The 24620-nt window shown below is 30.2% G+C and overlaps 1 protein-coding gene across 2 annotated transcripts in view; it reads right to left on the bottom strand.

The window, feature by feature from the left end:
• The window catches only part of Ube4B (Ubiquitination factor E4B), a 98120-nt gene that overhangs the window by 27789 nt on the left and 45711 nt on the right, over nucleotides 1-24620 (bottom strand). The window contains exons 5-12 of one of the 2 annotated variants that reach the window (XM_076504295.1): nucleotides 20388-20475; nucleotides 18611-18749; nucleotides 17717-17852; nucleotides 15679-15844; nucleotides 13562-13662; nucleotides 11711-11825; nucleotides 6940-7086; nucleotides 4654-4770 (exon numbers count right to left, since the gene is read on the bottom strand). In XM_076504295.1, the coding sequence (XP_076360410.1) occupies nucleotides 4654-4770; nucleotides 6940-7086; nucleotides 11711-11825; nucleotides 13562-13662; nucleotides 15679-15844; nucleotides 17717-17852; nucleotides 18611-18749; nucleotides 20388-20475 (1009 nt within the window). The remainder of the gene's footprint in view (nucleotides 1-4653; nucleotides 4771-6939; nucleotides 7087-11710; nucleotides 11826-13561; nucleotides 13663-15678; nucleotides 15845-17716; nucleotides 17853-18610; nucleotides 18750-20387; nucleotides 20476-24620) is intronic. The other variant, XM_076504296.1, reaches the window with a different exon arrangement.

Raw genomic sequence — 24620 nt, 5'->3', positions numbered from 1 at the left:
GAAGTTTTCCAATGTGCTCAATTAAAAGCAGTTAAAATAACTTGAACAAAGAGAAATATACATAAAAAATGTTACATCAAGTAGAAAGTTTTCTTCTTAAAATGGATATTGAGGTAAAAAAAAAGAAACAGTACTAAAGATCATAAAGTAAAAATAAAACATACTTTCAGATGAATAGAAAATGTAAATAAGAGGGAGATAAAATAGCTTTATATAAGCAGTTAATCTGTTTAACAAATTCTTTTGAATATGACCATTGCTCCTATAAAATTGGCTAATATAAGCAGAAAAAAGGGAAGCAGCTATAATTCTCATGTTAGAACGATCCATACTGTTTAGTGTTTCTGCTAATAATTTATTATTATTCTTTTTAAAACATTCTGTATCATGGTGGTTTCACCTTTTCCTGTAAATGTTAACATTTACTTATTTCAAATCAAGTAATCAAATGAAAGATAAACGGTATGTTCACTTTCTCTAATTAGTTTGATTCCTTATCAAGGGTAGGATTATGAAGTTAGTTACTTTATAAAATTCCAAACTATTTTACCAACTTTTTCTTTAAAATTAGCTATTTCTTGCTAAAGTTATTATCCTGCTAATACCATAAGAAATCAATAAAGAAAAGCATACTTCATAATGTCATACAAATTTAACCAAATATGTTATTTAAAAATCTTTTAAATGTTTCTTACAGAATTAACAACCAAAGCATATAAATAGTTATTTAATGTTAAAGATGAACTAAGAATTACATGGACAAAAAATAACAAATATTATGGAGGTTAATTTGCAAGTCAGAGTTTAAACATACATAAAAATGCATTCACAGTATGTTTTGGTTGTGTAGTGTTTTAGTTATGGTTTTCATGTAATTAAAATAAAGATATACTGTAAGTTATGTTAATTGTAAAAATAAAGATATACTGTAAGTTATGTTAATTGTAATTAGGCAAACATATCAGCACTATATAAAAATAATGAAATTAATACAAATCGATACTGTTTACAATGAGATTAAAACAACTTAAACAAATTTTCCATTATTAATCCTTGTCATAATTAGCTCAATGAGAGATATGAGTTAATAACGATGAAAAGAGGTAATGGAAAATTTATTTAGTTTCATTGTGGACAGTCTTGATTTGTGTGTGTGTGTGTGTGTGTTCAGATACATATACATCCAGGGGCGTAGATTTTTTACACCCAATGGGAGAGATGATTTTTGCAACCACTTATGTGGACTGTTCAATTTGCAAATTGGTAATATCTGATTACGTGAACCTGAAAGCTGTAAACATGCAGTCACAGAGTAATCTTGTTGCCACGATACTTGCATGTATACTTAGGCCTACTGATTGATACTTACGAACTATTGCTTAGATTGAAAACCTTAGAAGCATGCCATATATTAAAGATGTACATTTCGGCTACTGAAAAAGCCTACATCTAGGCTTAATTATGTAATTCGATTGGTAAGAACACGAGAATCACAAGAACAAACACAATTTGTAGGCCTGTGATGCAATAAAACAATTCAACACACCAAACTGTAGAGGGAGGATGATTGTATGCACCATACCCCCCACCTGAAATAAAGGGGGTGTATATATACACACACATACAGAGACAAAGTTAGGATAAGATTGTTCACACCATGGATAAAGTAACATTTTATTACCAATAAAGAAATGCACAAACACTAGACCAATAAAACACATTAAAATCTCAAAATTAAGAAGCTCTTGAAATGAGGAGGAAAAAAGAAGGGTAAATCAAGTAAAAAAAAATCTTTATAACAAAAAAATAATTTTTAAATTAACTCAGTTATTGACAGAAGAGTGAAAATCCATTTTTATTAAACTACTTTTCACATTTCTTTTGTTGAGAATTTTAGCATCTTGTATCCTAAATAATATGATTCATGATTCAGAAGTTTGTATATTACACACACACACACACACACACATAAACTGACTAACCTCATAATTAACAGATCCAACCGACAATTAAACACAGACGAGATACATCTACTTAACAAAGGACTCAACTTTGCAATAGCACCTAGGTACATTCCAACCATAGAAATCAAAACATGTTTAGAAGATCTAGCCAGGAGACTTGTGATACTTTCCACAGAAAACAAAAAGGAGGAAACAACAGAAAACAACCAACAGAAAGAGGACAACTTTGACAATTCCATTGACATCCAACAGCTAAACTTCCCAGAAAAAAAATTAAAAATTAATATTTTCCAGAAACACCTAAAAACAACACCTTAAACAATGTTTTAAAAGAATTTTCTTACAAAACCATCAACATAATTTCACAAAACAGAAAACTAAAAACAACCCTACAAAAACAGATATTAATTCTATTAAAAACCTAAAACAAGACAAAAACATAAAAATTCTAAAAGCAGATAAAGGAAACACTAGTCATAATGACCACGAATGAATACATCCGAATAATGAAGGAGCATCCTATCAGAAACAAACAAATTTAAACCAATAAACACAAATCCAACAGACACATGAAACACAACTAAACAAAATACTACTAAAAATGAAAAAAGCCAACACAGTTTCAAAAACACTTTACTCCTACCTACGCAAGACTGACTCAAGCACACCACAAATATACGGCATCCCCAAACCTCATAAACCAGATTGTCCACTACAACCAATAATGTCCACATATGAATCGTTCAATTACAATCTTGGCAATACATAGCATGGGCATTCTCCAAATATGTAACATCAACCAGCTCATTCATTAAAGACTCTTAATTTCAAGTCTAACCTTAATCAATTTAATCATAAAGCCTTAATGACCAGTTTTGATATTATATCCCTCTTTAAAGAAGTCCCAACTGCTGAAGCCTGCAGGATAGCCTTAGAACTCTATATCTGAGACCCTAGCCCATCAACAGACAGTAACCAATTAGCAACCCTCATAGAATTCATCATGATGAAGACAAACTTCATGTTCAACAACCACATCTATATACAAACAAATGGCCTAAGCATGGGCAATCCAATATCACCAGTTCTAGCTAATATTTTTATGACACAAGTTGAAACAAGCAATTAGCACAGCATTACATCCACTACTAAACTGGTACAGATATGTAGACAACACGATTGCGGGATTCATATCTACAGAACACACTTAATATTTTTCAATCACATTAATTCCATACATCCCGACAATAACTTCACATGTGAACAGGAAGAAAACAATCAAATATCATTTCTTAACCTCAAAATTACAAGAACCAATATGCAATTTAAACAGAAGCCCACCAAAAAATCATCCATACTGGACTATACATTCCTTGGGACTCAGCACATGAAACAAAACAAAAACTCAACATACTAAGAAACCAAATAAACACAGCCATAAAACTACGCTCACCAGATAAAAGTAACAACGAATTAGACAAAATAAAACAATACTTCATCAACATCAATACGTTTCCTCCACAAACTGTAGAAGACATTATATGTACACACCTTGACAAAAAGTAAAATCAACTAACAAAAGTAAATATATCCCACGATTTAAAAAATAACCAACATTTGGCAAAAACTAGTAACAAAATATGAAATTCCAGTTAATACAAAATTTATTCAAAAACCAGGCACAAAACTGAGATCTGTACTATGTAAAAAATACATTGACAAACACCACACTAACATTATTTATAAAATACAATGTGACAACTGCCACAACTTCTATATTAGAGAAACAAGTAGAAAAATGGAAACCAGATTCAAAGAACACAAAAAGTCACCTTCACATGTTTTTGAACACTGCAAATCCAATAAACACAACATGACCATAGAAAACACTCAAATACTAAATAAACAAACAAACATAAACAAATTCAAAATTAAAGCCTTACTTATACAACTCAAGCCCAAAATAAACCAATACAAAGGAACACCTTTATACCTATATTAATATATATTCAAACATCTAAGCATGCCCTCTACATTCATACACTCAATTACACAACCACTTTCAAACATGTGGTCAGCTACTGGTCAGTAACCCTTTCTTTCTTTGTGAACCTGACGATGACCGAAGAAAGTCAAAACATCGTTCGTTCCTCTGTATAGAGTTTTCACTACCCATACCAGCCATTTTTACATGTATAGAATGTTAACATTAAATATGCTCATATTCATCAATAGTAATAACAACATAACTTATGTTTCTAGAATGCCTAGGACACATATACACAAATACATTTCCTGAACTTTCAATGTTTTCTTAGGTAGACTAATATTTTAATGATTTCCAAATGATTTACAGCAAGGTTATTTTTTTTAAAGGTGCACAGATCACAGTTTTTCAAGTGCTAACATTATTATTTGTTGTAGTTTTTTCTTAAAAATTTAAAGCTCCCAAGGTCTACAAAATTTTCAAGTTTGTGGCAACTCTAATATACATTTAATGTTAAAACAATTAAAAGTAAGGTTTTCTGGTTTATGTTATTCTTGCAGAGATTTAAAATTTCCTAGAAAAATGCCAAATCCTGAGTATTTGCTGGAAAATCTAACTAATCAAAACCTATTCACATTTCATTTGAAGTTTATCAGTACTATTTGTTTGGATAAAAAGTGTAAAAGATCTTGTTCTACTTACATTATCTTCAGCAAACACAGAGAGATTCAAAAATGGTCCCATGAAACAAAGTTTAGACAATTCCCGGCCAGTAGCTTGAGAAAGTCCTTCCCACATCCATAGGCGATTTGTTACAACCTGAAAAAAAAAAGTTTGTAAATAATTACTATGCTTTACAAAACAGAAGATTAATGAAATAAACAAGAGGAAGCAGCAATTTTCAACAGCTTTTGAATTTCATAAACCTCAGCTGTAAGTATCACTTCTGCATAGAATTCTCAATGATCAAGAAAAAATCTCATATATCAACTGGAAACAATAAATTCCATGTCTTACACATTTATGTCACTCTGAAAACACTTGCAAGAAAGAGCAACAATGCCCATCTTATTTTTCATGAGGTTATTTATTAGACCATTGTATTTGTTAAACTCTAAGATATTAGTTCAATAAACTTTATTGATTTCAACAGGTATCTATGATGTAACACTGACTCCTGCATTATAAATGGTGCAAAAATATACAAAATCTGACCAAAAGAAGTGTCGCAGTGTGTTATCAATGATTTTAAATGTTCACCTATTAAACAATCAATTTATTTTCATCCAATAACTAGGTCTATCCCACAAATTCAGGAAGCTACCAAAGAAGGTTTATTAGCTAGAAGGATACGTAGCAGAAGATTTATGGTTAACTATAAGTAAACCAGACAATTTTGCACAGAAATGTGTAAAAATGTGTATAGCTCTGAAAACATCAAAATCAATTAAAAAAAGTAGATTTCTGACCCTAATGAGATGCAGCAATAGAACTGGTGTTTTTTATGTTGCTGGCATCATTCCAGATCTGATTTGTCTTAACAAAATTTACATTTTAATACTACTAGAGTGATTTTGTTTCTATACACATTACAATGAAGAAGTTAACTCTATATTTCTAAATATTATACTTTACTGTAACTGTCTCACTGCACATCTCTATATTCTTTGCACTCTGTCAATATGCAGCTATATGATTACACTGTTCCTAAAATTTTAGAGCAGCATCCAGTTTAAATTTTCACACACAGGATCAAAAGATATGTTTGCTTATACGTATGTTACTCATTCAAAAGAAAACTAGTGTTAAATTAACTGTATTTTAAACTATATCACCAAACAGATTTGAAAACTTGAAAATTTTTTACACCATGTTACAACAATGTCCAAGACAATATCCATAACAACTCCAGATTTCACCACACAATATTTAAACATACTTAAAATGACCTATCATTAGACCTGCCAACTTTTAAAATATGAAATAAGAATAACCAGAGCTGATGGGTATATAACTGTTGGAGGACAAATGTGTGGGTGCTTGGAATACTTACAAAGCCTTATTTTTTTTGTGAACTGTCCAAAATGTGTTTCTGTAGCTCTGCTCTTACATAACACTTTATTATGGAAATCATTTTTAAGTTTTAAAAAATTTATTCTAAATCATTTACCACTATCTTCTATGCATGTACAAAAACATCAAGACTTTGAGTTATTAAAGTACAAAGGTATTCAATGCATCATATTCATGTGGATTACAGTATATTTGTAAGGGTTTGCTTGCAAGTCTGCATCCTATTTAATGCAAGGATACAGCTGGTGTATTATTTAATCAATTTAAATTTCAGTTGTGTTATACTTTTTTAGCTCATAAAAATTAAATCTAACGACAATTAACCCAATATACTGAGATGCTAAAACTTTAATAAAAGACTTTTAAAAGTTGTCACAGAAACAGAAAATTACTTTGACAGTTTAGTTGTGGCATGAAACAACCAATTAATTTTTTTGACAATAATATTAGAAAAACAGCCTTAACTGAACTGATAAATGATTTTATATATTGTGTTCATTTTTTTGATAGTTAAAATGCTACTTTTGGAAACTACACATACTTGAAGTATTATAAAACATATTGGAAAAATGGGATAATGTTTTGAAACATCTCCATTAAGCTTTAATGTAAATAATATGGACTGTCTCTTAGTCTTGGATTCACTCTGGAAAAGACAAAAACTATAAAATGTTGAGTAACAGATCAGCTCTTCTTTTATATTCCTTAAATTTCATTACCAGTCAAACTCTCTTTCTTCAGCTAAATTTTGTTTAAGCCATTACATAGCATTTTACAAATTCATATTTCTAAGAAAAACTACTTTAATGTTCAAAATCTACTCTTACCCAGAAATTGATTTAGCAATACTATCATGAAAGAAGAAGAATTCTCTTATTCTTCTTTGTTAATATTGGAAATAGTCATAATATTTACCAGGTTACATATAGGTCTATTGTTTCCTGGTCCACACCGCACTTCACAAAGTTCAGTCAGTGCCTGTAGAGGTTGTCTAAAACCATCACTGTCAAGGGAACACTGCCTCATGACATGATAGAGACCTTCAAGCAGAGGAGTGAAAACCTAATTTTAAAAAAACAAAACGAAAAAACATGTGTTTCAATCCCAAACATATGAAAAACAGTTGCTATGTTTTAGTGAAGATATATGCCCATATCTGCCTTCTTTGATTTGTTATAAAGGTATAAATAACATGCTTTTACAATACAACATTTATGTTACGAATGTTCATTTTTCAGCAATAAATAGAAAGTTCTAATTCAGGTTATGAAAGTTAGTAAACACATTAGCTAAAGTAAGTAGAAGTAAAATACAAACCTATAGAAAGGTTGGAAAATGTTCTAGGAATCTAAAATAATAAAATGAAGTTCTAAACATGTAATTATTAAAAGAATTATAGTTGTATATTAGAATAAAAATACTAATATAATGGGTCCTACAATTTGTTGTAGAAATTTAAGTTATCAAAAAATAACTTTTCCTTCAAGTGTTTCAAACAAAAGATGATTCTGCAACCAAAATTTGAAAACAAGGCAGTTAAGTAATATCACTGGAATAACACTATCATCTACATGATATTGAAAACAAGACTGTTAAGTAATATCACTGGAATAACACTTTATCACCTACATGATATTGAAAACAAGACAGTTATGTAATATCACTGGAATAACACTATCATCTACATGATATTGAAAACAAGACTGTTAAGTAATATCACTGGAATAACACTTTATCACCTCCATGATATTGAAAACAAGACTGTTAAGTAATATCACTGGAATAACACTTTATCATCTACATGATATTGAAAACAAGGCAGTTAAGTAATATCACTGGAATAACATGATATTGAAAACAAGACAGTTATGTAATATTACTGGAATAACACTATCATCTACATGATATTGAAAACAAGGCAGTTAAGTAATATCACTGGAATAACACTTTATCACATACATGATATTGAAAACAAGACTGTTAAGTGATATCACTGGAATAACACTTTATCACCTATATGATATTGAAAACAAGACTGTTAAGTGATATCACTGGAATAACACTTTATCACCTATATGATATTGAAAACAAGACTGTTAAGTAATATCACTGGAATAACACTTTATCGTACATGATATTCAAAATTATCACAGTTTTTAATTAATTTGTTCTACTCACAAAACAAAATATACTCTTCAAAAAAAGAAATGCAAAAGGCAAAATTTGAGACAAATTGTTAACAAGTTTATTCCGGGTACTTGTGTATGACGTGTAAAACGTTGCACATTCACTGCTGAACATCCAAAGTCTGCAAAGGTGAAGTCAATGCTCACTAGTTGAAGTTTAACGTCACTTAACATCAATAACGAGTATGCCCCCCGTGAGCATCAATAACTGCTTAGCATCTCTTGCCCATGGAAGTGATGAGATGATGAATCACATACTGTGGAATGGCTGTCCACTCAGCCTGCAAAGCTGCTGTAAGCTGAGGTAGAGTCTGCAGTTGAGGTTGTCGCCATCGCAGACGTGGGTCCAACTCGTCCCAAAGATGTTCGATGGGGTTTAAATCTGGTGATCTGGAGGGCCAGGGAAAAACATTGATGTTGTGGTGTCTCAAGAAGACAGTGGTGAGTTGGGCTGTGTGAGGACGGGCATTGTCATGTTGAAAAACGTCGTTGACATTCACCATGATGGATTGCACATGGGGCTTAAGAATCTCGTCGACGTATCGTTGAGCCGTAAGATTCCCTAGAATGTGCAAAAGGTCTGTTCTGGCATTGTAGGCAATGGCAGCCCACATCATGACGCTGCCACCACCAAATCTGTCAACTTCCTGCACACAGTTTGCTGCAAAACATTCACCTCGGCGACGGTAAACACAGGTCCTTCCATCCTGCCTACGAAGCATGAAACGTGATTCATTGCTGAACCAAACATGCCTCCATCGTCAATGAGGCCATACCCGATGTGCCCAAGTCCACTGCAGCCATGCTTGACGATGTTGCTGGGTGAGGATGATGCCTCTGACTGGATGTCGAGGTCGGATTCCTGCATCTCACAGACGGTTGCGTACGGTCTGATCTGAAATACTACACAGCCCTGGTATGGTTGAGGCAGTAGACGTCGCAGTGGTGGTCCTATCCCTAAGGTGACGTAACCGGATGTTGCGATCTTGTGCGGGCGTGGTCACACGAGGTCTGCCAGATCGTGGATGGTCATGAGTTGATCCATGTTGTTGGTGACAATTCCATAGCCTTGTGATGATGCGTGGGTGGACATTCACAGCTCTGGCAACATCTGATCGAGATTCGCCTGCTTCCAAGTGACCAATGGCGTTGTGCTTCAGTCAGTCTTGGCGTAACTGTGTGTCGGTGGCCTAACACCGAGCTGTGGAAACCAAGAACCCGTCACTTTTATAGGGATTTTGCAAATGTTGCACTTCCAGAACATGCAGATCTCTCAAACAAAGTTATTGGACACGAATACGTTTTGGCAAAAAATCCGATGTTTTCCTCCATTTTCAAAGTGCACAACGTTTATTGTCATTTTGGTCTGACAATCAGTGCCTTAACACGTGTAACATCACATACTCTAAGCTTGTAACGTTATTACATATATTTCTCTTTAAAATAAAAAAAAATATCCCTTTTGTGTTTCTTGTTTTGAAGAGTATATGACTTGTAACTTATATGCAAGTCAAGGTTAACATGAAATATTCATCAACACAGAGAGAAAGTGAACTTAAAAACTGTGTGTGTGTGCTCTAATGGGAGTCATCATCCAGATTTATATAGCCAATATAATTCATCTACTTCACGTGTTTCGTGTTTTATGACATTAAAGATTAGTGAGCACAGTCAAATATGCCAGAAAGTTTTTTTTTAATCTGCTGGGTCTTATTTAGGGAAGTCTCACACATCAAAATGTAAATGATAAGGCTCCAACAACAGAGAAAAAAAGACTATTGTTTCCTTTATTTCTTATGTTTAGGGTATGTCAAAACAATATTCCTATTATTTATCAATCACACAAACCTTCCAGAATTCTATTCAACTAAAAAGAAAGAAAGAGTTTACTTATGATTTTCTTAATGTAGGATATCTCAATAGTTTTCTTATGATTAATCCTACAGTTTTAATGAGACTTGAATCATTATTCTCTGAGTTTTATCTACTGTATGTAACTGCTAAAGCAATATTTTGCCAAATCTTATACTTTTAAGTTAAAATTCTTTCTTTGAAAGCTAATCAAATGTCTCTACAACTATTTAGGAAAGATTTGTTAAATGTTACTAAAGGTGTCACGACAAAACAATCTATCATTAACACATTTAATAATGACAGTTCATTAATTTAACCACCTTCATTATAAAACAACTCAATCATTTAAACACCTGCTCCACAAAACAACACCTCAATACAGTGTATTAAAACAAAAGCACTCTTAACAATACATTTTTAGATTGAATTATAACTTATTCTTGAGTAGTAACATTGTCTACTACATGAATGATAGCTTTATAAATGTAAATCAAATTAATATTCTTCAGCTTGTTGCTAACAATTAATATTTAATATGAGATTCTAATTAATTTAATTATCTTCTATTTTAATATTTTAACTGCTTTATAATTATGCTTAGCCTTTGCACTTACTTTAATCTGATATAAATATTTATAAAATTAGAGTGGCTGAGCAGGGATTACAATAATAACAATGTATTACCCTCCATTTAGTTACTACTATACAGAATAAATATTTGAATTGATTGAACCATTACAATTAATCAAATTAATCATGAATTGTAGTCACAAAAATGATGGTAAATCAAAAATAATAAACTTCCAGAAATGTTTGATATCCAGTTTGATTAACTCTCAAAGTAATAGCTTGTAACCAAAACCTTCAACAAATAAATTATTTAGTTCTTAAATTTCAGTTTCTCTTTAAAAACAAAACAAAAAACTCTTCGCTTTTTTCTTGTCAAATAATCCTTGTTGATTTCGTATATCATTTTCAAATATTTTGAGTCTTTAGATTAAGAAATTTGGTATTTACTTAACTTGTTTTAAAACCAGTATGGTATTTTCTGAATAAAATACACATTAATTTTCCATCACATGAGTATTTACTTAAATAACACTGACAAATCAGGTTTTAGAGCTTAAAGTATCAATTGCACACTTTAAAATTTAAGTGCAGAATGAGAACTACATTTATTTAGTGTAGGTTAAAACAGGTTTTGTTTTCAGTCTGAAAAATTTAAAGTAAGGTAACACTATTGCTTCATCTGTAGTTTATGTCAGGAAGCTTAGACTAAATAAAGGAGAAGAATAACAATGCTGTTGTTTCCACACAAAATTACAAAAGAGCTAGTCACACATAGCCATCATTTATTTTGAACTGACCAGAGAGAAGACTGCTAGACAACATCATGTACTGCAAACTCTTGGGATAATTTTGCCTCACCAAATAGTGGAATTTGATAGTCACCCTTATAGAAAAACCCATGGCCTCAAAGTGATGACTGAATTTCATCGCAACAGGAGCTAAGCCATGAATTCTCATATACACAGTCCAGTATATTGAACACTAGGCCACACCTTAACAAAGATAACAATATACTTAAAGATTATATACAACAATATCAAAGAAATATTCAATTTCTAGTATACTATAAGACTCACAGAGGTTAATGTTGATGGATCTTGTGCAGCTACACACACCATCTCAGGAAGAAATCCACGAGGAAACCCTTGAGAAAATAAAACTGGCAGCAGTAAAGATGGCTTACAGCTGGGCCTGGAACAATTAATAATATCTATAAATATCCATTACTATAGAACTCCAGGAACACTTTCTTTAAGAGCATATACCCAAGAACAACTATACTTAGAAAGTATGGAAGATTTCAGTGAAAAAATCATTAATATACACACAACTATATATGACAAACCTTAATTCTCTAATCCCAAAAAATATATCAAATTATCAAAATTTTCTAATTATAAACTGTAGTTCATACATAATTTTGTATGCAAAATCATAAAATGCAGCTTATACATTAGTGCATCTTATATGATTTTTTTTTTCTCTCTCAGAAGAAGCACTACAAATTGTATGCCACTGATATCTTTCTGGCTAAATTTAGAAAAGTTTCCCAGCAACATTGTTATATTTCAATCATAAATTTCAGGCCGTATCCACTAAATAATTTTTTATTTATTTAATTAAATAATTCCAATGCCAATAATGACAAATTCATATTTAATTAACTATTCAAGTTGTTTCACTGAGGTTCTTTGGAACCTGACTCTAATGGATATTTGGACAATGAAATTTAGGTGGAGTATGTTACAGAAACAAATTTAAGTTTTGAATGCTTTTGAACGCTATCATCCAGGTTTTTATATCAGTTATTATGTTTAAATAAATGAATAAAGCATGCATATCAAAACAAAAGTATTACAGTATTCCTTCTGTTCCTTTTATAATGTTTTTCTCAAGAAAAAATAACTGCTGTGAAAAGACATGGAATATATGTGAACTGTTTACATGCAAGCCCACTAGCTCAACAATAGCTGTACACTAAAAGCCATGGTTTATATTCCAGTACAGTTTATACATGAATTTTATTTTTGTGTAATGTTGACTCGCAGAAGGTTTAGTGTATAAAGTGTGGTTTACACTTGGAAAGCTACAGTAAATTATTTTCACTACAGTTGTTTTTTAGCCTCTATCAGAAACAATATCTTAATTTAAAAAAAATTTCTGTTTAATGACATAAAAACACATACATCTTAAAACAACAAAACCTAAATAAAACTTCAATTGACCTCTGAGCATATAAAACTTTCTATGAAGGAGACTCTTTCTAATTAGTTGTAAAGGAATTTAGAACTAAAACAGTTTTAGGACAAGTTTCTGCAGCATGTTCAAGTAGTTTAAAACTGTCTCAATAACAATTTTTTTCTTTTAAAAGTTTGTGTTACATCAAATGCTTTTTCCAAAGCTTTCTGAAAAAAAAACAACCAAAAAACATTCTTTTTATAAAGTATGGAACTTCTATAACATTTTAATGTGTATCACAGTATACTTACAGTTACCCAGCTTTCCAAAAGCTATACTTTAATTATCCTCTTTCTTAAATTATTTGTATTTCTACATCCCATCATCTATTCGTCTATTCACAACATAAATACATATGTATTTAGTAAAACTGTTTACAAATTTTGTATGACATGTCTACAAAAGAATATTTACATTCAAAATGGAGGTCAGGATTTTCTACAAGTTTGTATACACAACACATAAATCTGTTCAAAATAAATATGATGATATCTGGTTGAAACCACTGAAAAAGTTAATTATATAGCATACACCACTTTTGTATTTATGTAACAAAAACATTAGTGCCAAACAGTTACACAGGAAACCATAAAAAAAAAGACTTAAATTTTGTTAATAAAGCATTATGCAATTAAATATTCCTTTACACATATAAAACAGTAATGTTAAAGTGCTGTCTCACAACATACCTGAGAGTTGTAAGCTGACCCTGAACTACTAAGAGTGTAAACTGGACACATTGTGATCTAATCTGTGTCAATATATCACTTAAAGGAGGTACACTGGTCCTCTGTAAAAACAAGTTTCATGTAAACTGTGTCTTTATTATCCTACATTATATCTATTCAACTATTGCAACAAATATATAGTGAAATTAAATAATTTATATCTAAGTGAAGTTAAATGAATAAAGAAAATCATGAGGAAGGACTGTGTCAAAAACATTAAATCCCAATCTCTGATTAATTATATTATAACCATAAAATATTCAAGCCATAAACCAAAACACACTAACATGAAATTTAAAAAAAATTTTTAAATATGCTGCAAATTTTTTTTAAAAAAGGGGATCCCAGGGCAGAAGCTACAACATGGGATTATAAAATGTATCCTAGGTTTTGGAGGAGACTGAAGAAGTAGGACACATTGCAGTGAAAATACACCATCTATCAGTCTTAAGCTCCAATTTGTTAGTCTCACATAAGAAAATTAGAAATCAGGAGAGCAAGATGTGGGTGCTCAAGCCCACAACGTCTCACATCCACATCACCATTCAATCCCTGCAGACAGTTATGGGAAGGTGACTGCTCTCCCAAGTTAGAATAAGAAAGAAAAAATATATATAAAAAAAAGAGAAAAATAAATTAAAACTGAAAATAAGGTACAACCATTTTACATACATATATATACAATGCTAGTTAATTCATTAAATACAAGTAGATGCAATCTGACAAAACTTAGTGAGAAAATAAAATTTAACAAAAGTTTGCTTAATACATTGTAAGTCAACATTCCAGTACAATGTTGCCTTAACCTTTCTCTAACAATGTGAAATTCATTTCAGATTACTTCAATCAAATGACATTTCTGGGTATAACCAATTAGTTTTATAATAGTTACTTGAGCCAACTAGTTTTCTAGTATCATTATGGCTCAGAGTGCAGCTTTTATTTGTCTATATAATATACCATAAAAGGCTATAAAAATTGAATTACAAAGAAAAGATCATTCATCTTTCTGTTAACTAACACCCGAATCAAGTTTGAATTTTTTTTTAATAGCATATTGAAATCTAGTTCTTACCAATTAATTAAAAACATGTAAACATTAATATGTTATCTAGTAATTAAAATAAACCAATGAACTTACTTAATGCTTCTTATTTTAATTCTATCAAACATGCAGCTTTTTCTCAATAAACAAACACTAGAGATACAAGAACTCTTTCTCAAAAACAAAGTTCTTATCAAGAGAGGCTCAGTTTTCACCACCAAGTAAGATCTGACAGACAAAACAGGAAATAATAAAAAGTGACAACAGGGGGAAAGACACCTCTCACATGGAAAGAGAGATTTGTTGAGTAAATAAATGTAAGCCTAAAAATATTGTAAATGCACTTTGGAGCAACTGTGACAACAAATTTCCCTAAATATTCTTGGATGAGTAGTGACATGGAAAGTGCAGCAACTTTAATACTATGTAGAAAATATGGTCATATTAAATATTGCTATAAAATCACCTTAATCATAAATCACAAGCACAAACTTCATAAAAAGAGTATAAGATGGAGAGCCAAATTAGAATCAAAATGTCAATTCAGTCACAACTAATACCAGAAGTGATGAGAAACACAACAAAAGTTCATAATTAATAGAAAGTGTGTGTGTTTCCTTAGAGCAAAGCCACATTGAGCTATCTGCCGAGTCCACTGAAGGGAGTCAAACCCCTGATTTTAGCATTTTGAATCCGTAGACTTACCACTGCACTAACAATGGACATTAATAGAAAGAAGAAAAACAAAAAGGAGGGGATAGATATATATACACAGTTTATGTGGCAAAATACTGGCAAAAATCGACACCAAGTCAGATATATTCTCAAAAGAAAAAAACACTAGGTATTCTGTAAGTGTGCAAACTAATATGTCCTCTGATCTTGCATTTTCCAATCACAAAATCACTTTAAGTTTTATATTAATCAAAATTTAATCTTACTGCATTTTTTTTTTACCTTCATGCTTCTACCATCATACAAGAATTAAAGAAAAAAAATCCAGCCTATTACCAAAGATTATATAACTAGTCACCTTAGGAGCACCTCGTTCCTCTATCCCAACTCGTGAATAACAGTCCATAAGGTAGTTCAACATGAAGGATTCTACGCAGTCTTCCACTTTTGTGAGAGCTAAATTTTCTAGGTGAACAGTTGGAGTAGGTGTTGCTGATGGAGACTGGAGTGGACTATGAGACATGCTGAAAATGTGCACACATTATGTTATCATTATTCTTAAGAAAACTCCTTATATACAAGAAATTATATTTTTAGATTGTAATGCCATATTAATTTGAATTTCAGGACATTCTGATAAACATTTCATAAATCAAGCATTCTGATTCCACTCTTTTCATACAACTTTGATAAAGTGAATGCAAAATACGATACAAACAGTCAGTTTTGCAATTCTGTTGTACTTTTCAATTCAATATTATAACTTGTAAAAAGCTAAATAAACATTTACTGACCCTTTCACTATAGGCTTGGTATAATATACACAAGTTCATCTACACATTTGCACACATTAATTATTTGCACTATAAATGTTGATACAGCAAGTGCATCTTCACAAAATTTGGTAAACTTTTAGAAAAGATTACAAGTATTTTGAATATAAAAAAATAATTTTGTTTAATGAAATATTTTTACAAAAGATTTCTTTGTGAAAATAGTCTGTTTCATTACTAGTCTGAGTGCAAAGTGATTTCATGTTATGATTAAAAAACTATTCTTCATACCAAAAATCTTAAATATTATTCGTATAACTTCTAAAACCTCCTCAATGCATTTCAAATGTTTGTTATCAGTAAAACTTTATATTTAATGTCATTTTCTATACTCTAACTATCTGGGGTCTGCCACTTAACCAATCTAGTAACCATCATAAAATACACACATACACATATACATATGTATATAAAATTATGCTTTTTTTGTGTTAGAATGACTACATGTTTAACGTGAAAATAGAAATGTTCAGTGTAAATAGCTTAAGTCTTATAACACTATAAAACTATATATTTACATATATATATATATTTTTTTTTTTGTTATATTGACCTTCTAGTCATGCCTAGCTAACTTTACCTAACTTACACCTAAATGGTGCATATTCACTCAGATTACGCATTCAGTAATATAAAACTGGCCTTTAATCTGCCATTTCATGGACTAGTATTATGTAGTGTCCACTTAGATTTCAATTATTGTACATTTCATATATGTATATAGATTATTACTATTTATAAATAAATTATTAAACTTGTTTTTCTTAAAATATAGAATAATAAATCAAGATGAAAGGCAAACAATTAGCTCTTCTCACTACAACATTTATATATACAATTGGATAACCAAAAAATAATATATAAATACACTAATACCATAGAATTCCATTATAATTTATTAAGCTTAATAACTAAGATTTATTTAGATTTAAAAAAAATATGAAACTTTAGTCAGCTAAAGACAAAACCTACTTCATTGAAAATTTGGATCATTTACTTTTGCTTTTCTTAAATTAAGCACAAAGCTACACAATGGGCTATCTGTGCTCTGCCCACCATGGGCATCAAAACCCGGTTTTTAGCGTTGTAAGTCCACAGAAACACCACTGAACCACTGGGGGGAAAAAATTTGAATCAAAAGAACATGGTAGGTTTCTCACAGATCAAAACGGCTGAGAAAAGCACTCTGGGGACATTTTAAATTCTTGATTGGTTATTCATATGTCATATACTGTAGTAAGAGTTTATAAGGGACCATTTAAAAACATTGAGATAGTTGAACAAGGTCACTGTGTTTGATTCAGTATACAAGTCAGATCTCGGAGAAAAAAAAAGAGGTTTTTATTTTATATTCTAGTTTGTCAATATTAGTAATTCAGGTTCCTAATTTGCACAACATAAGTATAGACTTTATTGACATCACAAAAAATCTAATTTTAAACAGTGCTACCAGTGACTCACTAAACTATATTTAGATATGTTCTTTTAATATTTACTTTTAAATTTAAAAAAAAATTGTACAAACGAAACAACAATTTTCCTCACACAAAAAATTCTACCTACCTAGAATGTCTATTTTCACCATTTAGGTGAGGAGATGAGCACTTCATGTCTTGAAGTACAGGTACGAGATTCTCATCTTGAGCAATAAACAGTTGCAGAGCTTCCATCAAAAGCTGTTGGATTAAATCTTGGTAGGCTAAGCAATTAGCAAAAATATTTTAAATCAGTTTGTATAAAATGTCCTCTTAACTCGGTAATGATGAAATATACAAATTCTTTGTTGGTAATGTCATCAACACTACTCACCTACAGTGAATTAGTTTAATTCTATAATATTTTCTATTATTGTTATAACTTTATGTAAGTAGAAAAAATAAAAACCTAATCCAATCCTAATGTACTTAAATTGTGCTAAAAAGTAAATAAAACAAGGAAAGAGTATATGGCCATGTTTGTGAAAAATGTTTAGTTCACAGCTTTCTACAAAGAGAACATTTCTTTTAATCTATTTAAGATACTTTGGAATTTTTAGAAATTAAAAAAAATAATTAAGAATTGCTACATGAGTATATTTATCCTTTAAATAGTTTAAGCATGTAGCACATATTAAAAACAGTTAATAGAAAATTTCATAAATCAACATTAATGGTCTAATTTGTTTACGACTTCCAATATCTGCAAATTATGCGTAAAGAAAAAGTGGTTATATTAAAAGTAAGGTTCAGCTAAATGGACATTTGTATGCATTTTAAACCCCCATATTTATTTATTTAGAGACAGATCTTTCATGCTTTAGTTATTTATACCATTATCAAAAACTGTCAAATAGAAAAAATGTCTTTCCTTAATCAAAAATAATATCAATCTTTCAGAAAACAAAACACAAACAAATTGTTACTTCTGACTGCTCAGAAACTTCTACTAACTACCAAAAAAAACATGTAGAAACAATACCCGTTTCCTCATCTTGTTCTACAACTGCTGGTAAATACACAGTATCCGGAATTTCTTCTTTCCATGAAACTCTTAAAATTCGACTCACAGTCGAGTGAACTTGTTCCTCAGTTAAATCACAGCTGATACTACTGTCCTTCTTGTTTAGTATAAAAGAATAAAACATTTAGAATAAATTTAACATGTATAAAACAATAAAACACAAACAAATCCCTTATATTATATTACTCATGTCAACAGCATCAAGATATGTATGGTTAAATATATTAAGTGTCTTAATACAACTACTGCTGTCAAGTTATTTATCCTGAATGACTTACAAACACCACTTTTTTGGTTACTAATGGATTTTATTCAGATGTTTTTTGTTTTTTTATGAGAAAAGATAAATCCAGTTGGTAAAATCATACATGAAAACAAGGACAATTTAAAAAGATAAAACATTTCTCTGGTCAATTATTTAGATATTTAGTGAAAAATAAGTGTATTTTTTTTTGTGGAATGAAGAAGACAAAGTTTTTCATTGCCAATATACTTTAAGTTAAACTAATTAAAAGTTAAAAATTACCAAGGTTGAGATTCATCAGTGTATTACTCTGGACCTGATTAACTTCTAAACAAACTATATTTGAAAACATACACCACATTATTAACAACAAATAACCTGAAGTTCAGAAGCCCAGAAACAAAGTACTTTTAATGCATTTTTGTGAATACTTTAATTTAATTTAATAATTAATTCATTAACTTTTAATAAACATATATAAGCAAAATATATGACAACCTAGTTTTGTTTCTTATTTTCTACTTTCTAAGCTATAAAAGAAACATCTTTGCAGTAAATAAATATTTTTATTGATGCTTTAAAAATAATTTAAATTTTGGAGCATAATAAAACTTGTCATAGTATATAAACAAAAGTGAATAGTGTCAAACTTATTTAAAAAAAAAGCGAGGGTTGTATAATTAATATGGAATCACTTTGAGCTTGGGTTTCTAAAAAAAAAGATTTGTCTGTTGTAAAGCACAAAACTACACAATGAGCTATATATGTTTGCCTGACTGCAAGTATCAAACCCGACTATTTTAGCATTATACGCCACTGACTTACTTCAGAGCCACCAAGGGCAACAACAAAGATCAAAACCAAATTTGCTTCAGAATGAAAAAAATCAAACAAGATATGTTCTTATAATTTATGTCATTAGTATCTGTTCACAGTTTGATGTAATTCTTCATTTCTTACTAACATCCCTTTGAATTTCCTGTAACAAATTATATAGAAACAGTTTATCTCATGGATTTCATGCAGTACTCCCAAATCTGAGCTTCATCCTTGTATACCTTCCAGTCATAGAATATTACAAGTTAATCTGGGAAGTATTAATCTTTTAAGCATCACTTTCCAGTTATTACCTACTGTGCTTTTAATTGGGCACATAAAAATGTTGCTATTAAATACTCGAATATTTCAATGTAGTTGTACTAAATACATTACATTCAAAAGTCTGTGGCATGTGTATAGTTAGTTTAGTCTACTCCATCTTAGTGCCACCTAGTAGTAGCTGCATGAAACTTGTTTTTGTTGTTGTTTTGATGAAACTAACAGTAGAATAATACAAATACAAAAATTACCATGATGCAGTAAACTTGTAGGTAATTTACTCAGGAACAACTCATATGGAAAAATAATTTTAAACAAGTCTTCTCAGTACATGCAAACATGAAATATACATAAGATACAAATATTAACACCCCCTAAAAGAAAGTTATTAACCCTTTGTCTTTTGACAGACTCTTTCCTTTCCACTTCATCCACTTCCATGTTTTCAATTCCAGAATCCACATCCACTTGGGAAAGAGAGCTAAAAGGAGAATTACAAAAGTTATTAAAACTTATTTTACAACTACTAATATTTCAACCATAAAGCTGGTCTGTTTACTTGAACTGTTTCCAATTCTAGATTTATAAAACAATCCTCATTGTCAAATCAATTTTATTTTTCTCTAATTATAAATTGTAGCATGTTGTACTCTATATAGCATTTATTTCCAAAATCATAACACTTAAAGGGATTAAGGTATATTAAATCTCCACCTTCCATAATACATACTGAATTTGTTTTATTACTTTTAGATATAAAAATATAATGCATTTTATTGTAAGCTCATTGTTTTTGTACCTAGTTTTTGGAACAGTTTGTTTTCTTGTCACAATCAACACATACTTTAGTACTTCAAGTATTCATTCTTTATACAATGTTACAAAACTTAAGAGCATTTAAAATTTTGTATTTGTCCAAAATGATACATATGGCCCATATGGGTGAAATGTCTTCAAAAAATTCAATCAGTATTTGCAAGCTAAAGAAAAATAATATTATTCACTTCCAAAAACACTATATGTGGAGTATTCACTTAAAACTTTCAGCAAGTTAACACACATTTTCAAAACAAACAATTTTACGCAATATTCCAAAATTACAACAAAACTATATGTAAACTTATTTCCTTAACACTTACTGTACGTTCATAGTCACAAAACCTGCACACAAATTTCTTTTACCTTCATACACAGAACTTGTACATGCATTATTTATGTACATTGGTTTTCATTTAATGTAAGCAATAATGTTAATTACATGATTGAAAGTATTATCCATTCCTTTGGTTATGTGATGCTCTTTTAAAATCTTTTTCATATTTAATACACAGATATAGAAGTTTGTCATTTTCACTGACAGCAAAATTCTCCATCAGCATGGTGTATTTATAATTTCCCATACTAAGGATCACTGTAGTTTGAATGTTGGTTAAGAAATGAACTAATCTGACAAATATGCCTGACAAATTGCATCTTTTTCTACTGCTGACACCAATAAGTGTGGTGAAATACTATTAAACAAACATTTGTTTTATGATTAAATGTTAAGAAATTATTTAATTCTTCAATATAATATTACTTCCTTTTTTTATATTTAATATGAGAGGTTACTTTACTATATTTGGGTATCCATAATGTTTAAACCTATATTTTTACACATTACATACGTGCTTCATAGATTCCAATTTAATGAAAAACAAATATGATGTTATAAAACATATTATGCAAAGAGAAATTTATTTTTCTTAACAATGTATGTACTTTGTTTCATGTAAGGTGTTAAATTATTACTTCATTAATATTTTACAATGCTTCAGATTTGATTTAAAAAACAACTATTGTCAAACTTTTTTAGCAATGCATAATTAAAATATAACTTGTTAGAAGTATATAAATAAGAATTTTGAACACAAAATTTACATAAAAGTTTGTTTTTGCATTTTTGCACAAAGTGACTCAAGGGCTAACTGCACATTACCCATCCATAATTTTGAAGTGACAGAGTAGAGAAGAAGGAAGGCAGCTAGTTACCACCTACCACCAACTCTTGGGCTACTCGTTTACCAATGAAAGGTTGGGTTGGCCATTATTGAACACCTCCACAACTAAAAGAGACATACATGTTCTGTGACATGATTGAAACTCACAAACTGTAAAATGAATCTAGCACCCTAACTACCAGACATGTGTAAAAATTAAAATGAAGAAAAAGGCTTCAAAGCCTCTTTTCTATGTAACAAGTTAAAATACCTAACAAAGGGCTTCTGCCCAGAATGTTGCTAATAATAATAAAGTTTTTGTTGCAGACGTACGTTTTACCAATTTTGAACATCTTTCTTCCGTTATATTTCCACGTCTTGCAGCCTTTCCTACTATGCTTTTCCTAAGAGTTGAAATACTTGTCAATAAATATATTTACATTTCTTTTATTACACATCACTATATCTCTTTTGGTAATTCCAATTACCACAGATACAATGGTGTAAAAGTAATTAATCAATATTAAAAATGTTACATATTTTCACCCTGCTGGCACTGTATAAATTTAAGCCACACAAAAAATAATTAATTTTGAAAATATAAATTTCTTCATGGTGGTGGCTATGTCGGAGCTTATACACTACTGTGATAAGTGAACGACCTGGTTTTCAAAATATTATCTGTATCAGCCAACAGCCAGAAACAAATAAAATTTGCCAATGCCAGTAGCAAAAGTGGTATTGGTGCACCTCTATAAGATATGTAAGGATATATTTATGATTTTGAAAGAAATAAATTGATCAAAGTTTTTTTTAAAGGTATAATACCTTCACTGTTATGAAACAGCATTTGACACAGTAACCTCTTTTAACCATAATAATAAAAAGATGGTAAGATAAAGAATTTGCATTCAAATGACTTAAAATTCAAATATAATGGAAATTTAATTTTTATCTTTACACACTCCCAGTATAATGCAATTTTAAAATTTATAATTAACCAACTGAAAAAAATCTCCCATTGTTTAAAGAAATAAGTTAGCATGCTACAAAAATGCATCAAATTTTAGTCAAATTTAAACATTGTAAAAGACTACAACTCAAGACCAGCACCATGATATAACCAAAAAAATATTCATACCTTTAACTTCAATTAATCTCAGGCATGGGAATGACATTTTATTTTAATTCATTTTTATAACATTGCAATTTCATAAATATACAATATACCCTTTTTTCACAGGGGCAAACTTTAGAATTGTTTTAATAATATGAAAGTGCTGATGGTTAAATTTTTTTCTTTTAATCTAAGAATCCCCAATTTTTAACAAAATTTTCAAAATAAATAATTTGCAGTGAACAGAACACAAAGGTAACACTTATTTGTATCATACATCAAAACCTTTCTGTATCCTTAAAATGAAGATGTAAATGAATGCACTAAGAGAGATTCAGAAAAAGAAAACACATCAGCATCCCGATATATTAAACATCTAAGAACGGTGATCCATCTACCTTTTCCTCAAAGATCATAGTTAGTATTTTAACAATTGGTCTCAGGCATCACATAATTAAGCACGAGAGAATTTAAGGAACTCTGTCATATAAAGTAAACTGTTATCATTACGTATTTATTGCATCATTGTGCAATTTTTTGTGCATCCATATAAATTATGAATAATAAAGAATATAAAATCAATTTCTGTGGTTATGTTCCTTTGATAGTGTGATTTCTCCAATCTAATTTATAACTTCAACTAAAAGGCTTTCACTTGTTAATTTCTCAAATTGTAATGGGAAAGTTGGGAGAAATCACAATATCTTTGACATTTACCACTCCTACGAAAAGTGGGGCCTAATAGGCCCCAGAGCAACTTGAAAGTTTATTAATATTAAGCTAATAAATTTGTATTTAAATGAAATTTCCATTTCATTTGATTTCATTTTTCATCAAATTTATTAGCCTAATATTAATAACCTTTCAAGTTGCTCTGGGGCCTATTAGGCCCCACTTTTCGTAGGAGTGTTACACAATATACAAGCAATTACTTCAGATAACTTGTTATTTTTATCATATTTTAAAGGATTTATTATTTCAAGCATGTTTGATGATTTTATGTTAGATGTTACAAAATAATTTTTAAATAGTTTTAATAAAAGAAGTCATGTTTTAAATATGGTTCTCCTACAAAAGCCTTGACCTATTAGATGCAATTAAATGCAAGTAGGTCCAAGTGACTTTAAATCTGTGACACACTGCGTGTTTCTGTTTTATTCATTTTGGATATAGCCCAAAAATTTTGTAACCTTGAATGATGGAATGCTACTTAGATGCAAATACTGATTAAAGTTCCTGCCAAGTAGGCTTCCTGAGGATGTTCTTTTCAATAAAACATAGCAATAGAGCTTAGGAGTAAAGCATCTATTATCAACATAAAATAATTTAACTGGAAATTGTTCATAAGTATGGTTTATTAAACTTACTATATACTAGTGAAGTTTAAATCAGTTGGCTTAATATTTTTTTTATACTGATCTGTCTCAGAAGATGCAGAGCTTCTATGTGATTTAAAAATTAATCTTTTAAAATAATAATAGAAATCACTGCAGCTCTTGAAAATTTTGGCAGTTTTCATTACCAGTTCAA

This window comes from Tachypleus tridentatus, chromosome 6 (assembly GCF_004210375.1).
Source record: "Tachypleus tridentatus isolate NWPU-2018 chromosome 6, ASM421037v1, whole genome shotgun sequence".
Taxonomy (NCBI): domain Eukaryota; kingdom Metazoa; phylum Arthropoda; class Merostomata; order Xiphosura; family Limulidae; genus Tachypleus; species Tachypleus tridentatus.
Note: the sequence above shows the minus strand (reverse complement) of the source record. Positions and strands in the feature narration are given on the sequence as shown.